Source organism: Harpia harpyja, chromosome 14 (genome assembly GCF_026419915.1).
Source record: "Harpia harpyja isolate bHarHar1 chromosome 14, bHarHar1 primary haplotype, whole genome shotgun sequence".
NCBI classification, from domain to species: Eukaryota; Metazoa; Chordata; class Aves; order Accipitriformes; family Accipitridae; genus Harpia; species Harpia harpyja.
Window position 1 is genome coordinate 33,067,797 of NC_068953.1, and position 17,170 is coordinate 33,084,966.

Sequence of the window (17,170 nt, forward strand, 5' to 3'; positions counted from 1 at the left end):
GCAAAGAGGTACCATAAAGGCATCAAGGTTCTACTGAAATCTACAGCTTTGTTCCTGCCAACGTGCATGTACTCTCTATTATTTTTCAAATATCATTTTCCACAGGAAAACAAGCTATCTTTGATTTTTGGCAAAGGAACTAGTGGAAGATCTGGCCAGGGTTGTGTATGATACTACCACTAAATTCAGTAGGGATTTTGATAAACTGGAGGATCTTGTTCATTCATTGCTGATTTCTCTAGAAGTACTGGAGAGAGATGTCTTAACTTATTCCCAAGGTAAGCTGGAAATGAAATTATTAAAATACATATCAATTTGAATCTCTCAGCTCTTTGAATATTAATTTATTTCTATGGCAGATGCTGTAGTGATAAGCCAAGAGTCATGCTTGAGCGATTTCTTCCCTTAATTGATTAGTTTAATTCAAACAGTAGCTTGAAGGTTCAGAATCATGCCAGGAACTCTTGAAAATGAGTGGAAAAATGCAGTGAATGTGCATCTAATTGTTCAAAAAATGGTCTGTTAATTGTTTGTTGTTAGTGCTCAACTCCAATTTACTCAGGTGTCATTTTAATACTGTGTTAAGACACTGTTTTCTTACCTCTCCCACTGAATTCGACAATGCTTGTACTATCTTCTCATGAGCAGTAGCAACAACACTTTGTCCATTGATCTCAATAATACGATGTCCTACTCTTACCCCTCCCCTCTCAGCTATTCCACCTCGCATCAAGCTGCAAATCTGCCAAGAGAAGCAAAGTTTATTAAAGCTAAGAAATGTCATAATGTAGCAGTTACTAGGATTTAATACATAATAATGAGTGGTGATACTGTAAGGATTCCAGGAGATACTTGTGGAAAGTATTAAGCAATAGTGTAAGGTTTTAAATGTTGGTTTGTTGGGGGTTTTTTCTTTGGTTTTTTTTTTCCAAAATTTCTGCAAATTACAATTTTTATTTTCATTCTCACGGGCTGGGAATATATAAAAACTTAACACAGTGATAGAGGTAGCAGCCATGCAAAAGTGGAGTTAGGGGGAAGAGAGAAGTTTTATGTACTGTCAGGATAGGAGAAAAAAGTGATTTTTTAAATATTTCTGACTGTGCCACCTGGACTCTTTCTGCAAAGTACCACATTATTCTTTCTGAACAATGGGAAATACAAAAAGTGCTAACGTAAAAATTAATCTACAACAGCAATTTTTTCACATACTTGGAAAAAAACTGACATAAAGCTTAATCCTTAACCCCACACAAACACTAAGTTTAGTCTGAAGGAAAGGATGATGCCATACAGACATTCTATATTGCAAGCTGGCAATCTGTCAAAAGGGTCACAAAGATATAAGGAAGAAATTTTTTATGATGAGGGTGGTGGGGCACTGGAACAGGTTGCCCAGAGAAGTTGTGGATGCCCCATCCCTGGAAGTGTTCAAGGCCAGGTTGGATGGGGCTTTGAGCAGCCTGGTCTAGTGGAAGGTGTCCCTGCCCATGGCAGGGGGGGTTGGAACTAGATGATCTTTAAGGTCCCTTCCACCTAAACCATTCTATGAGTCTACAAAACGTGCAAATTCTGTTTCTTTTTACAGGTTGTTCTCAGCATGGTGAAGTATGACAACTTGTTTCCTGTGCCTGTGCAGGTTGGAAAAGGGTGCTCTGCTCCTCAGAGCCACTGCTTTTCTCCATGTTTTACAGTGCTGCTGGCCACAGGGAGCTTCGGATGAAGAAGGCAAGTCAGGGCACTGTTGCAACTGGCAGCTGCAGGTGCCAGTAAAGACCTAGGCACAAGGTTTGAGTTTTATGCCCCCTACAATAGGAGAATAATTCTACAAGAAGGGTTCCATTCACCAGGCATAGTCCCAACAGGCACTGCTACTTAAAATTATTCTGAGGTTGCAACATGTGTGGTGTACAGGCAGAAAGAAAAATCTCAATCCACTATTTGGAATTTAAAAGAATGTTTCCTCCTCAGCAACAGTATCTGTGCTACGACAGGGCCCTCCCTGACAGACTAGACAGCTGTATATTAGATAGAAATTATTGGTAAATTATGCTGCACATAAGACAGATAATGTATGGCTTGAATCTCTGGAACTGAGCAGAGCTTAGCAATGCTGAGATTTACCTTTTGTTTACTGAGAAAAACCTGTTCTTGGAGGAAAAGAAATGAGTGCTAGAGCATCCAGTGATGGCTGTTTCTGCAGTTACTGTCAATGGTTAGAATAATATGCCAAGAATTATTATTTGCTGCGATCTGGTTATTTGCTCAGAGCTAAACACAAGTATGATAAGATGTGGCTTGTGTCCTGCTGAGTTTGTAATCTAATTCAGAAACATAGTATGTGAGGAGATGGCCAAGCTGCAATATATGGAAGGTGAAACATCGTCTGTGGTTGACCAGAAACTTTTCTGTTCAGCATTAGCAGTTTCCTTTAAATTCCTTTTCACAAATAACAATGCTATAAAAAATGAAATCACTTCTTACTCAAAGTTCAGGTTATCTGATATGGGGAGTGAAAATATATAGTTATTCTTTGTTTATAATAGACCTTTCTCCTGCAGTGAGACTTATCTTCCACCATGTTATCATTAGTGGCTGAGTTTTACCTACTGTGGTTCATAAAGTATTTCTGATGGACTTTTATGGATAGAGGCACCATCAGGACCCTTCATAGAATTGCGTCTTGAATTTCAGTCACATACAATATATTGTTTTGCAGGTAGTCTACTTTCTAATCATATAGCTGACAAGATAAGCTGTACTACATAGATCTTCTCTTTTATAGAAGGCTTCTCACTTCAACTCACTGTTAGAATAACAGTTTACTCCTTGCTGTTGGGGATTGTTTGCAGTAATCTGAAAGGACAAAAGCAGAATGTGCCAAAAGAAACCCTGTAAATATGTTTTTCACAGTATAAAAGATAATACAGAGACAGTACAGCCAGCTGAAATAAAAGCTTTCAGAGCAAATGGAAATGTGACACCTCACCCCACTGGCATAAAGGAAAAGATAATGGCTTGCATATCTATCCAGAGCACCTTCCATTGTGTGGCTCTCAAAGCAGTTTTAATACCATCAGTGAATTTCTTCTAACAGCCTCAGCCATAGGAAGGGGTCTCTTCTCTTCATTCAAGAATGTGATCCCTCTCCAGGGAAGGGAGTCAGATTCCTTTTTGTGAGCATTAACTATTTTAATGAGGTAGAAAGAGAAACAAACACAGAGCCCAAGTGACTCTGCCTAGCCTCACAGATCCTGTTGAGCTACAGACAGAGTGCAGGTGTAAAGAAATATACTGTACTTAAAGCACACGTTTATATGGCTCCTGTATTTGCAAGTGGCTGACTCAAAGCAACCTTAAGACTTCTGTCTCCAGCCAGTGGAGCTACGGCAGATTAGGCTGGCAAGTTTCAGCTGAGCAGTACTATTAAGTAAATATGATTCTATTCAGCTGGATTGTTTAGCCTGCTATACTTGTTGAACATGTTGACAGCTGTAATATTATTAAATAAAGCATGATGGATCTAGATCTTCTTGTAAGCAAGAGCCTATACTCTACTTCCTCTGTAAACTGAAGAAAAAAAAAAGAAGGGGGACAAAAAAAAAAATAAGAAGAAAGGTGTAAACCATACTGGTTCAATCCATTCAGCTGTTACAGATTCTGCAATGTCTTAGACAAGCTGCAGTGCATCAGATGTGAAACTTCAGTAGCTTCACAATCAAGTTTTATTGCAACTGCCCATTGTGTAGCAAAACATTAAGGATAGAACACTGCAAGGCAAACTAACTGTTTATTCTGTGTAAATGGCTGAAACAGAACCTATTAAACCAGGTTTCTCCTCATCTCACTCATATATTACTCTATTTAAACCCTGTATATTTTTTGTCCAGTTTAAATAAAGATAAACAAAGGCAAGGAAGAAAGAATAAATGTCTATTCCATTAAGTTTTACCTATTTTTACTGTATTTTTAGATAAAATTGTGCTAGGCTAGAGATGGGGTAGATGACACTTCTCAGAGAAAGTCTGAGCTCTGAGATGTAAACTGAGAAGTGGTGCATTATCAGCAGTAAAAATACAACTGGTAATACACAGACTTTTTCATAATCTAGGAAACAAGATAATGGTGTGATACGAGAGGACCACTTGTATTTATATGTCATAATTTTAAAAGAAGTGTAGCATAATAATTTTCAGAAGGTGGCTGACAGATCACCTTACATTCACCTCCCCATCACACAACATTCATACTTGTTTCATATTTATGCACAATATTTTTTTTCTTCACGTTTTACAGTTCAAATTTTAGATTCCTTTTATAAATATGCACTGAAACTACATCAGTAGCTTTCAATAGCCATGAAGAATATTTGCATCATTGGTGCAAGAGGAATTTTGCAAAATTAACACTCTGATTTATGCTGTTGTGCTGTTCCCTAACTAAAACTTCCAAAAGCTGGCACTACTAGTGCTCCATGAAGCACAACTTCAGGCTTTGCATTAATTAAACTATACAGAAGACACAAACAGTCACGTGCAGCAGCCCAGTCTCTGCATCTTCCTGATACCCTATGCAAGCAAAACTCAGCTCAGATAGTACTTTTGTATGTCCAGGTTGTTTATGGGCTATTCACTAATATAATAGCTGTACATCCTGCACAGATGAGATAGGCAGGGTGAAAATGAACCACTGCAAAACTGCTGTCAGAAGCAGCACAGAAATAAGTACCTGCTGCATGCATAATGAGGTAATGGCAAACAGTAGGAGGTATTTAATTATACCTGTTCTGGCAAGCCATTTATTTCTTTGCTGTGCTAATGCTGAGCCAACAAAGAATAAGGATATAATTTCTGAATCCTGTCATAATTTTTAACAATTGCTGGCGATTACAAAACCACTTTTTAAAAGTGTCAAACTACCAGAGAGACTTACTTTGCAGTGAAGTAAGAGAGAGTTTATCTGAGGAAGGACTTAAAGGCCCAGACGCTTGTCTATGTAGCAGCCTAACAAAAGATGTTAATCTCTCCTTTTTGTTCATTGGCCTTCATATTTGAAGACGACTCTTCATAAATGAAATGTATTACACGGCTTTCTTTTTTTGTTATCTGAGAAGGATTTTTATGCTGAATTTGGTAAACTTTATATTGGATGTCATCTAAATGTTATTCATTTAACTGGAATGAATTGTGACCTTTCAGTGTGGTGAATATGACAAATGACCAGTAGATGGAGTGAGCATGCTATGGAAGGAAACAACCAACCACCATCTGCAGAATTTACTAAACTAAGGCTCCAATTATGTAGGAGATTATTAGCTTCGACAAGATGAATAGATTGTCTCACAGACTCCATTAACTGCTTCTGTCCATGTGAGGACATGATATGCTTCTTCTAATCCACCTTGGCCTGATTCTTTTCCCCAGCCTTGACCCAGCCCCTACTGATGCTGTGGCAGGCCTCCTAAAAGAGTTGATAAACACACCATAGTATTGCTCATTGTTCCTTAAATATATTTTCCCCTTTTTACAATAGCACCAGCTGAACATACTAGGTTTACAAAGGATAACAATTACGAAATAAATCAATGCCTCATACAGTGTTATATGCTGTTCTCGGCACCCTCTGTGCGATCTTGCAAAACCAGATCCCATCCCTTTCATCCTTTTTATACCAAGACTTGGGAGTTGCTAACACAGAGTGAACTACCAGCAATAACCATACCCACTCAACATACACATACATGTAGGTGAAAGGGGATTAAGCACAGGCAAAGGAGGACAGAAATGTACCAGACACCTGATTTTTCTGTAATTTTTTACAGACCTCTCTCTACACAAGTGTCAGAGCATTAATCCCAAACATGACAAATACTTTAAACCTCTGCTTCTAAAGGATGCCAGCCGGGGGTAGGTATCACTTCAGAGTCCTTCCAGCTGGACCACGGCTTGTAGCAGTGTTCTCTATAGCAATCTCTGCTGTGACCACAACATGATATGGGATCTTAGGTAGGGACACTTAAAACTTAGGTAGAAGAATAACTTAGAGATGGCTAGCAGAGCTGAAAATCCACTAATGAGCCATCTGTTTGCTAAAGCACAGTAAGACCCATAAACTATATCCTATGGAGTTACCTGCTACTCTTCCAAGGGTGGCAAACAGATATCTGGCAACTTCAATCGATGAGTTTCACAGAACAGGGGACCAGAGCCCACAGTCCTTTGTGATGTGGTTTTCTGTGTGAGCAGCCTGATTATTTTTTTTCCTAGACTGGAGGAAGAGGAGATGGTGATGGTCCTGCACTACAGACAGTCCCTAATGCTAGTATCCACCCCCAGAAAGGCCAGGTGACTACCTGAGCTAGTTGTGTCAGGAGTTTGCTTTGGAAAGGTATTGGAGAATGGCTTGGGAAGGAAGAACTACAAGAGGAGGACCCTGAGCTACACTGGGTAAGTGTTACCTGCCACGTTCGTTCTCCTGTTTGCTGCTGTTATTACAGGGAAACTGCAGCAGGCAGAGAAGGGATAACTAGGCCACAACCCATACAATTGTAGTGAGAAGTGTTTAGTTTTAACCAGAGGAGGTCGCAATTACATTCCCTTGCCCAGTACAAAGTGATCCAAACAAACTATGCACATCAGAAGAAAAATTAAGTCTTGGTGAGTGTGTGCTGAAATTTTAAAAAGAGAAATGGGATCAGAGCTAAGGTTAGAATTTTATAACTGTAAAAACCTGTTTCAGCCTAACTGTTTTCCTTGCAACTCTGGCACACTAATGACAGAGTTATACATGAATTAGCTGATCCAGATATTGCACTAAACAATCTAGACTATAAATCTTGTGGCTGTATGATGTAGGAAAACCCCTCAGGAATGGCAGTACTTGTTCTCCTGGTGCTGTCCATTTGCATTATATTACTCAGAGATGTGATTATATGGTTTTGACTAATTAAGGGATCACAGTACAAAAAGTGAGGTCATGTGCAAGGATTTTTTCAGTACTTCAGTGTATTTCTTGAAAGAAAAAAAAAGAAAGAAAAAAACAAAACCAAAACTATCACTGAACACAGAAACTTACAATTCCATTCTGTACACTGAAGCCCAGCTGGTATTTTAAGTCTGGCCGTTTTATGAGGACAGTAGTAACAGGAGGACAGCTGACAATGTTCAGTTTGACTTGCGTCTGATTCTTGAGACCCTGTAAGACATTCCAAAAGTTAGTATTTCTGAAATGGATCTTAATTTGCTTTTTCATTAGTGATTTCCTAATTGCAAGAGTGTAAAGCAGCTGATCTGAGAAAGAACAGCTAGAGTTAATAGACCTCTGTTGTTAACTGAGAGATACATTTCTGTGTTTCATTTATTTCCCAAGCTATTTGGCCCAACAAAACATACCAAAACTTTGCCTTTAATTACTACAGAAACTTCAAGACAGTTTTCAAGAAAACACCAAAACTGACTACCGCTTGCCCTTTACCAGCATCTGGCTAATTAATCTCCTGCTGCTGCTGCTGCTCTTGGTAAATCTGCACAGACCGTAGATTTAGTGTCAGTGATTAAAGATAGTGCATTCTGAGATTCCATCGTGTCTGGGGATTCTTCATATACTCACTTGATCTGTTCTGCAGTCTACCAGCCTCCATCCGTTTCACCTACATGGAGCCCAAAGAAGCATAGTAGATTTTAATCCTCAGATTTTAATTTGGAGGCTGTGGGGAAGCCTGAAACTTTGAAGACAGCTAAGTAACTCAATTTCGGTAAATTTTTCAGACCTGACCTTGTTTGTTACAGTCCAGTAACAAAGCTGCAGTCAAATTCTCCAGCCCTAAACTTCTGTATGTTACCACCCTCAAACTCTGTTTCTAATTCTACTTTTTGTTAATGACAGATTACTTTTTTTTTTTTCTCAGTGATATGAAAAATCATACCTGCTGGAAATCTACAGGGTCACTTGTCAGAATATTACATCTCTGCTGGCTTACAATCTACAGCATACAGTTGTAAGTTTGGGGTACCTTTATAATCCCTTGGCATGTTGCAAGAGGTAGACCAACCAAACTGGTCCCATTAATGGACATAATTTGGTCTCCAATGCTTAGTTTTCCTGAACGGGCTGCAGGGCCTCCGTTCATCATGTTAGCCAGGATAACAGTGGGTAGAATGGATCCCCATCCAGATTCCACAATCACTACCCCAAGAATTTCTCCCTTCTGTTTTTCTAGCTGGAGCTGCAATTAAAAAGAAAAAAAAACAACCGGTTTTTGCTTTGATTCATCTAAATTTGAGCACTAGCATCTCAGTTGTTCCTGAATAACACCTACAAATTACAAAAATAATTCTATTCTTTGCCATTAGGTAGTAGCATGACTTCAAAAATGCTGTTAAAACTGTATCACACATACCTATTTCTTTTCAGGGGTATCCTCCACTTGTTTGTTGAAGGTCATATAGGTCCTTATAATAAGCAAAAAAACTAACATACTGGTTAACTCTGTAGAAAGTGCTGGAACTGAATATCAAATGAATGAACGCCAAAGAAGTTTTTATCCTTCTTGGAACCTGGCAGCTAGGGAAGGCTGTAACATTTTGTGGCTAAGGCAATGCCTGGAACACAGGCTTGAGTTCAGCTCCACTTCAGCCATCACTGCTCAGGCTATCTCTTGGTCTCAGGGTTTGTCTGTCCTTATTTTCAGGCAAGGATCTCTTGATTATTATTATTGTTGTTGTTGTTATTATTAACATTATTGAATATACTTGTGCCTAGCATATTAATCTAAGATCCCTGATGTGCTGATGTAATGTAAATGACAACTTCTCCTCAAATATGGTGATGTTAACTGTTCAGTAATCATAGCATATCTAACTTTTACAGAAGAGGAGTAAGAGTTTAAGTAGAGAACATACTCTTTAACAAAATACTGGGAATTATTCTCTTTCAGACATGAAGGGACAGGGACATCCATACTTATGGGAATCATGAAGGCTAGCTGACTTTTGTTGAAGCTATCTATCAAGGCTTTGAATGAACTAGTATGCCACAACTCTGTCATTGTTCAAACATTCATAAACCAATTAGAAACAAAGATGCCACAAAAATAACGACCTTTTTAATCGCTTTGAAATGTGACACACTTGTATTTTTCCATTCCGATTCTAAGTTAAACCAAGATTTGTTCAACTGAATTTTTCCTTGTTTGCTAGAAGAGGAATATTTTGTCGTGCTTATATGCACATAGAAACACTTTATTGATATCTAGTGACTGCAGACATATAAAACTACACAACAAATCATAACCTTTCTATCTGCAGGTATGGGTGAAAAATGCTCTCTTCCCAAGAACACACATGCTGTACAAAAGAACCTGTAATACTAGAAGAAATAAGTAGGAAAGCTGTGACTGAAGGATTAAGCAATTTGCAAAGTAAGATTTGACTTCATCTCAAAGTAAGATTGCTTTAGGACTCCACATAGAAACTCTGACCTTTGGAACATGGGCCAAATCCCTAGCACACTGCAGCAATGTAAGACAAAGCAGAATTTGGGTGCAACTGCACTCACCACATTCTGGTTTGGAATGTCCAGTGACTTTTGTATGAAATGTAAAATGTGAAATATATGGCTGTTGTACAGAAAGAATCCATTACATCCAAAATCAAATGCAAATAGTAACACTTATGTAATTTGGGGCACTTAAGGGAAACTCTTGCCTTTTCATGCATTATGAGTGTGAAACTCCATTTCATGTGGCAGTTTTGCTGGTGTTCTAATAGGGGAAGAGAAATTGGCCTGCTCAGTGCCACAGCATCCTGGACTCATGGTCCTTGTATCTCTTAAGAAATCACTTAAAACGTGCATTAAAGTGGACCGTCATCTCTCTTTCTGTATCAATACATTGGTAAAACATAAAAACACCTTACACTGTGTACTGTGAACAGCACAGAGCTTATCTATGTCAGATATAAATGTACTTTATTACTGTTTTGATCAATGGAAGCAGGAAGACCCTAAAAATGAAAAGAAGAAATTCTAAAAACTTATAAAACTGATTTTAGTAGCACAGTATTGATGAAGCAACACATCTTGAGCTGTAAAGTCATCCTTAAAATGCCAAAAGATATTTCCATGAGAATTTCATTCCTCTGAAAAAATGGATCAATCTGAAATGGAATTCCAAAGCTAGTTTACCTCTTTGCAGTTTTCTGAATTGGAAAAATGTATGAGATCATCATTGTACATCTCCTGGGTATTGATGATGTCACTGTATTCTTTCTGACTGAGATCCTCTGGGTTAATTCCATTGGCTCTTAAAAATTCTTGGTAAGCCACACTGAAAGCCTGACCAATTGACTGAGCTATCAGCTGTGCCTAGAATGTAGAACAAAATACAGCTCAGAGAAAAGGACTAATAAACAGTTTACCAGTGAAACCATAAGAAACAAGAAAGAGATTAGATTTTAAGACAGTCAAAATAAAGGATCCTGCCAAGTTACTAAGTCAGTATTGGTTATAAAGTCACTTTAAGGCCAGTTGTACAGAAAGAATCCATTACATCCAAAATCAAATTGCAAACTTCATTTAAAAACCCTGCTGATCTCCTTTCATCAGTACATTGCAGTAGCAAGCAGCCATATGCTACTTATGTACTCGTTCCAATAAACACTGGAGAGTACTGGCTTTGTACCAATATGGAACAGAGCTTACAGAAAAGACTGTCACAAACCCTGCTTTTGATCACAGTGTATTTGCAGGAGTGATGCAAGAAAGGATGCTCTGCTTGCGCATGCCTTCACAGACGTGTATGCACTGATGATTTTGGTTGTCATGTCACCTGCTGCTTCTCCACCTTGGTTTTATAGGACTGAAAACACTGCTTCAACAAAACCATCTGCTCTCCTATTACTGCCATGATACCTATCTCATATTCCCAGAAAACCAGTAATAGCCCTACTTACCCATTGCATATCTACAATAGTTAATCCCATTAACACCTTGACTAGCAATGTCAGGGATGCTTTCAAGAATGCAGCCAGAGCCATGATTATAGCTTGTTAATGTTAAAAACAACTCTTCAAAATCCCCTGTGTATTTGTTAATTTTTGGAGCACTTATCTGTGCATGCATTTTACTACCGTATGCAATAAAAGATGACTTCCCATTACAGTGGGCTGTAGAGTGAGTAAAATTAATGAAACATTACAGTGACTGGTATTCGCCTGTGTCAGAAATATATATACATTAGAAAGAAATCTACAGAAACCGACGACGATGATGATAATGCTAACAACTTGCACATTCAGCATACTGCAAAAGTCAACTAACTGAAGAATTATTGAACTGCTGTAAAATTTACTTTCTTGTTCCACTAGATGGCACTGAAACACACAGAAACAAAAGGTAGAGATAAGTAAAAGGAATTTTTGGTTAACTTTTTCTACGTTTGCATTTTTTTTATTTTCCCATTCTGAGTTAACTGCAGCTGAAAGGAGAATGCCACGTTGAGTTTTGTATATTTGTGGTTTTCAGGTACTGTATTCTGTCATCGGGGGATATGAGTAACTCCTAATGATCTGAGGAGGAGTTAATTGTATCTTACCCTAAAAATATTACTAATCAAACCTATAAAACTATTCTGGAAATGCAACACACTTTCTTAGACAGTAGGTACATGCTAAATGCATTATGAATGCATAGGGTTTTCTGGACAACATTGTAAATCTAAATCTTCTTGCCATCTACTGATCAGACACACAGTGTTTTCTTTGATCCTAAAAGGTGGTTTTCTTACTTCATTTGTGCTGCAGTACACAAAAGCACCAATCTGCTTTATTGGAAAATTATTTTAGAATATCAAGGACATAATTAGCCTAGCCAGTCACAAATTGTTCCTTCGTAATTTAAAACATCTTTTCAAATCTTATCAATATACCAAGAAGTTTGTAGTAGTAGTAGGGCAGTACAGAAGTCATCAAGAACATTTTTATATTGTTCCATTATTAAAGTTTATCACCAGTCCTTCTTTTTTCGATCTCCAGTGCCATTGCTTTCTCTGTAGTTAGTCCTTTGCTTTCGCCTCCATCCTACATTCTCAAAACCAACATGTCTAGATGTCATACTCTATTCTATTACTGCTAGCAACAGCCAGTTCTCACATCTTAATTTCATCTATGTCTCCAAGTTTTTATGAATGTTTATGAAAGTCTTCAGCATTATGTACAACTTAGAGATAATGTAATTAAGTTGCTTGAAAAGGTCACCCCAGCAAAGCAGTGGCAGAGCTAACTAGGTCTGAGAAAAAATCCCAGTCTAGCACTCTAGCCTTTAGACAACGTCGTTTCTCCTTCACAGCCTTAATTGCTTTAAAATAATGAAAATGATTGCTTAGCTCAAAAAATATGCAACCTGTGAGTTGTGACTGTCTGAACTCAAGAACTCAATTCTTTTTTAATTGGTATGAGAGAAATTATATTTAAAGCTGTTCCTATGTAACAATGGTCAGAAATGTGTAGTACTGCCTTTTATTAATACCTGTATCTCAACTGTCAAATTGGAAACAGACAACAAATTTTGCTTTTTCTGTTTTACTAGCCTGGAGCTTTTTTCCATGAATGTTTTAGGTTGAAGTCCCCTGGTCTGCCGCTTCAGACTCAAATATCTATTTCACTACAAAAACAAACCTGGACGTACAATAGCAGCAAAGCAAGGTTATCTTCCTTTGCCACAAAAGGTAAGGGCATAGCACACCAGCACTTTTCACAGGGGTGAAACAGGATGCAGCAGAGATGTACAGAACTCTTTTGCAACCACTACTTCTGCAATCCTATTTTCAGAATTGCTCCAAGTTCTTTCATCTTTTGGTACTTCTCATGCAAGTGAAAATCAGAACCTAAATTCTGAAGTGGTGATTCCTTTTTTAAAAAAAAAAAAGTGGTTTCAGGCTAATACAGGCTCAGAGTATCTTATGGCATAAAATCACTGAAATTATGCTTTCTGTTGTATAGATGTTCTGAGAGAGTCGTGAGAGTGAGTTCTTCCTAGCCTTTTACTTAAGAATTGCTAAACTCTTCTGGCTGTGAAGAAAAATTTCTATAAATATACGTAACTAAACTTTCTTAGCTCTATTGCTTTTATATAAAAATTGTAATTCATAATTTTGCTAGGGATGAAAGAAAGAGAACTGAAAAATGAACAGCTGAATGTGTTCTTAAACATCAAAGGATCAAGTAGCATGTTTGAGAGTATGTATACCAACGACAGGTAAGCAAGCCATAAGGGAATAAGGACTGGGTAGAGGGCAACCTTGTGCCAGGCCTACCAAGTTGGTAGATGTTGTTAGCGACTTGGCTTCAGTTTGAAAGAAGTCCAGAATGGTTCCACCTCATTGCCAAGTATCTGGAGGCTTATGTGTATCATTATGTGCCAACCCACTGGACTAGGATCCAGTCCAGGATGAATGATCAATTTGATATCCCATAAATTAATTTTGGCCATGAATGGCCGTTGACTTCCAGACTTCCAACTCCAGATAATTAGGTACTAAAGCATTTGGGGAAGCATTGTTGAAAGAACACAAATGATTCTATAACACGAGACAGAGTGGGTATTTTGGGACTGAGGAGGAGACATGAATTTGCGACATGAATTTCTGGAGACAGAAAAGACATATGGACAAACAACCAGCTAATGTTTCCACAGATTACCTGTAGCTTCAATCAGAAAAGATTGCTAACAACAAAAATTCATTCAAGAAATTAGATGTAATTTCAGAGATTCTCTAAATGACATACGTTGTTTGAATAAATTTCATTCCATTTACTTACATCCTCTGATTCAAAGACATGGCATATCATTTTATACTGCTTCTTTCCTTCCTGGGCACCAGGTGTTGTTTCAATACAGTCTTGAGAAGCTGATCTTGGCATGCGGCGCCGTGCCATTAAAACCACAATGTTACCAATATCAGCAATATATGAGATTGTGCGCAACGCATGATCCATCATTGTTTCCTACATAAAGCAAAGAGAAATAAAGTAATTCTTCATGCCTGCTGTTATTCTACAAGTGCTGCATCCTCCCTCTCCTTGATAGCCTATTGTTGGAGAATGACAAAAGCTACAGACGTACTTTCTATGGGCCCAGATCTGACGTTCCCTACGCAATCAATGGGCCCAAACGCCAACTAAAGGCATAGTGGCTGTTCAGGAAATTGGCTTCAATGGAAGTGTTGCCTGAGCAAATACAACATGGTTGCTACTGTAAAGCAATAATGAAGATCTATACTGTTTTATAAACACTGTCATGCTGTTGGAAAATTACATTTCCCTTTCGTATTGGTTTTGCTGAATGAAGCAGATGCATTTCACAATGACAGAACAAGTTTTAGGGAAGTCATATATATATATGAGATGATGTTATAATTTCCCAATTTTTTTTTAATCATGTCCTATAACAGCAATAATATCTAACATAACATTTTCTTATATACAGCAAAGCGATACTTACTTTCTTTGTAAAGAGGTATGAAGGCAGTATTTTACCTTCTCTGTAGGCAGAATTTTTAATACTTTTTTCTGGCTACCTACATATCTCAGATCAGTTTGGAGGGAACGGGTCTAGTGTCTGGACTCACAGTCAAAATCCTATTCCAGTCAATGTCATTAGGCTGCCACTTCGGTTGTGCTGGGAGAACTCAATTCAGAAGAGCCATTGTCTGTGAGAATGATTTTAAGTGGAAACCTGTCCAAGCTTCATCCTAATGAACATTTCTTATGTAAGAACACATGAAGAGCACTAAATATAAAAAGCCTCTACCTCAAATCCCTGAGCTCTGCATCCTTTTAATTACTTTAGCCTTTTAAACTCTTACTTTCTGATATTCGCAGGGAAATCCCAACCTACTACTTCCAAATGTTTTTCTCACAGGAATTATATCATTATTCAGTGGCTTTGATTAGTACTGAGTTGCGTTGGACAAATGAAAACTGAGTGCATGTTTGTAGTCAGAGAAGGATATGTTGTCACTCAACTTGTTTTATTTCAGATATTATTTTATCTTTTGTTTCTGTTTTGCGTTTGTGTGGTGGAGTTTTGGTAGCAGGGGAGGGGCTCCAGGGCACCTCCTGTGAGAAGATGCTAGAAGGTTCCCTGGGTCCAGCTTGGACCCGCCTCTGGCCAAGGCCGAGCCCATCAGCGACAGTGGCAGCGCCTCTGCGGTAACATATTTAAGAAGGGAAAACCTGCAGCGGAGAGGGGAGCGGAATGTGAGAGAAATCCCTATGCAGACAGCAAGGTCAGTGAAGAATGAGGGGGAGGAGGTGTGCCAGAGGAGGGGATGCGCCTGCAGCCCGTGGTGAGGCGGCAGGCTGTCCCCCTGCAGCCCATGGAGGGTAAGCAGTGGAGCCAATGCCCACCTGCAGCCCCATGGAGCAGTCTGTTCCTGAAGGACTGCAGCCCACAGAAAAGGCCCACGCTGAAGCAGTTCGTGAAGAACTGCAGCCCATGGGAGGGACCCCACGTCAGAGGACGGGAAGAGCGAGGAGTCCTCCCCCTGAGGAAGGAGTGGCAGAGACAACATGTGATGAACTGACCCCAACACCTATTCCCTGTCCCCCTGCACCGCTGGGGGGGAGCACTGGGAGTGGAATTGAGCCTGGGAAGGAGGGAGGGGTGGTGGGAAGGTGTTTTAAGATTTGGGTTTACTTCCCATTATCCTTGTTTTGATTTGATTGGTAGTAAATTAAGTTGATTTTGTTTTTTCCCCAAGTTGAGTCTGTTTTGTGCCCGTGACCGTAACTGGTGAGTGATCCCTCCCTGTCCTTGTCTCAACCCACGAGCTTTTCTTTATATTTTCTCCTTCTCATCCCACCGGGGTGGGGGGAGTAGTGAGCGAGTGGCTCCGTGGTGCTTTGTTGCCGGCTGATTTTAAACCACAACAGTTTCCATCTCCAGTTAGTTCATGCTTCTATCAATTGTTTCTTATATAAAAGAGCAATGAGGTCCCAGAAGGAAGAACCTTCGAGGACATTTTATAACAGTTTCTGTGCACCACTAAGTATGAACTTGTAATAAGTTTTATTATTTCTGAACTCAGCAGTAAGTATGAATAAATTAATGTGGCTCAACAGCTAGCAGTCTCATTTTCATTAAAGGTTTTCTATACGTAAAATAATGTTATTTTAATAAAACAATGTATGTGACATGGCTACAGCGATAATTTCAAAGGATGTTGATATATTTAGGACTGCAAAGACAAACAGAATGACATACTTGTTTACACTAATGTTTTAGACAATTATTTGTACCTTCATACAGGTTTTATTCAAGATACTGTATAAGCAACCTGATTTCTCCTTTAGTTTTATTTTTTTAAATAAAAATAAATAAAAAGCCACAACTCTCTAAGTTCCCAGAAAGGCATGTTGCTGTGGAAGATGTTCCATAATGGTAAGAACCTTTTAGGTTTAAAATTAGAGTTTTAGGAATGCTCAGTCAATCAAGTAATCTGATTGACTGTACTTTCTTTAAGTGCCTTGAAAAAATCACTATTACTGAACTCTTTGCATAATTATGGAGGAAGAGAAATTCCGAGGGAAAAAAGGTAATATAACTTATGTTAGTAATGCTTATCTGGCAGATATTTTGACAATTTAGACAGAATATCGGAAAAAGCCTCCTAGCTATAAGGACTCATAGAAGCCATAAAACAATATTTTAAGGTAGTGATGACTTACATTGTTTCCCGAGGAGACATTCAAGGACTGTAGGTTGTTCTTCACCAGGTGACTATGCTGTCTCTCCTCACTCCTCTACTGCCCACATATCACCATCTGACTTAAGGTGCTTGTCCTCTGTACTTGGAGCAGTCAGCCTTTGCTCCATCTCAATTTCAAAGCAAGCCAGACTTTATATTGCCATCATGTGAGTAAAACACCTGTGTCCTGTTACAATGGTCACATGATGTGTGCACTTGTTGTGTGACAAAGAGGAGACTGCAGGAGGCTCATGAGAGGTAATTTCAATAGCAGGCTGCCAGGTAATTAATTCAGCTCTCAGACATGGCTGGTGTGCTGTACTGAATCCAATCTGTTGCTATTGGTTGAACATCCTTGTTTTTAGACAAAAAAAGAGTCCAAATCCTATTTTTATGGCACATTTCAAACCTGAGCTTTATAGGTTT

The 17,170-nt window shown here is 38.7% G+C and overlaps 2 protein-coding genes across 10 annotated transcripts in view; one reads left to right on the top strand and one right to left on the bottom strand.

Moving 5' to 3' along the window:
* ENTREP2 (endosomal transmembrane epsin interactor 2) overlaps positions 1-12,878 on the top strand; it is a 178,781-nt gene extending 165,903 nt beyond the window's left edge. The window contains exons 14-17 of one of the 3 annotated variants that reach the window (XR_008238194.1): positions 6,267-6,446; positions 7,907-7,996; positions 9,306-9,418; positions 12,612-12,878. The gene's annotated coding sequence lies outside the window, so the exon portion shown is untranslated. Of the gene's footprint in view, positions 1-105; positions 281-6,266; positions 6,447-7,417; positions 7,513-7,906; positions 7,997-9,305; positions 9,419-12,611 lie in introns of those variants that run through there. The other 2 variants (XR_008238195.1, XM_052807461.1) reach the window with 2 other exon arrangements.
* The window catches only part of APBA2 (amyloid beta precursor protein binding family A member 2), a 110,952-nt gene that overhangs the window by 2,080 nt on the left and 91,702 nt on the right, over positions 1-17,170 (bottom strand). For all 7 annotated transcript variants that reach the window (XM_052807455.1, XM_052807454.1, XM_052807458.1 and 4 more), the window contains 5 exons: positions 13,815-14,000; positions 10,183-10,362; positions 8,012-8,224; positions 7,075-7,194; positions 602-742 (listed from right to left, as the gene is read on the bottom strand). In XM_052807455.1, the coding sequence (XP_052663415.1) occupies positions 602-742; positions 7,075-7,194; positions 8,012-8,224; positions 10,183-10,362; positions 13,815-14,000 (840 nt within the window). The remainder of the gene's footprint in view (positions 1-601; positions 743-7,074; positions 7,195-8,011; positions 8,225-10,182; positions 10,363-13,814; positions 14,001-17,170) is intronic.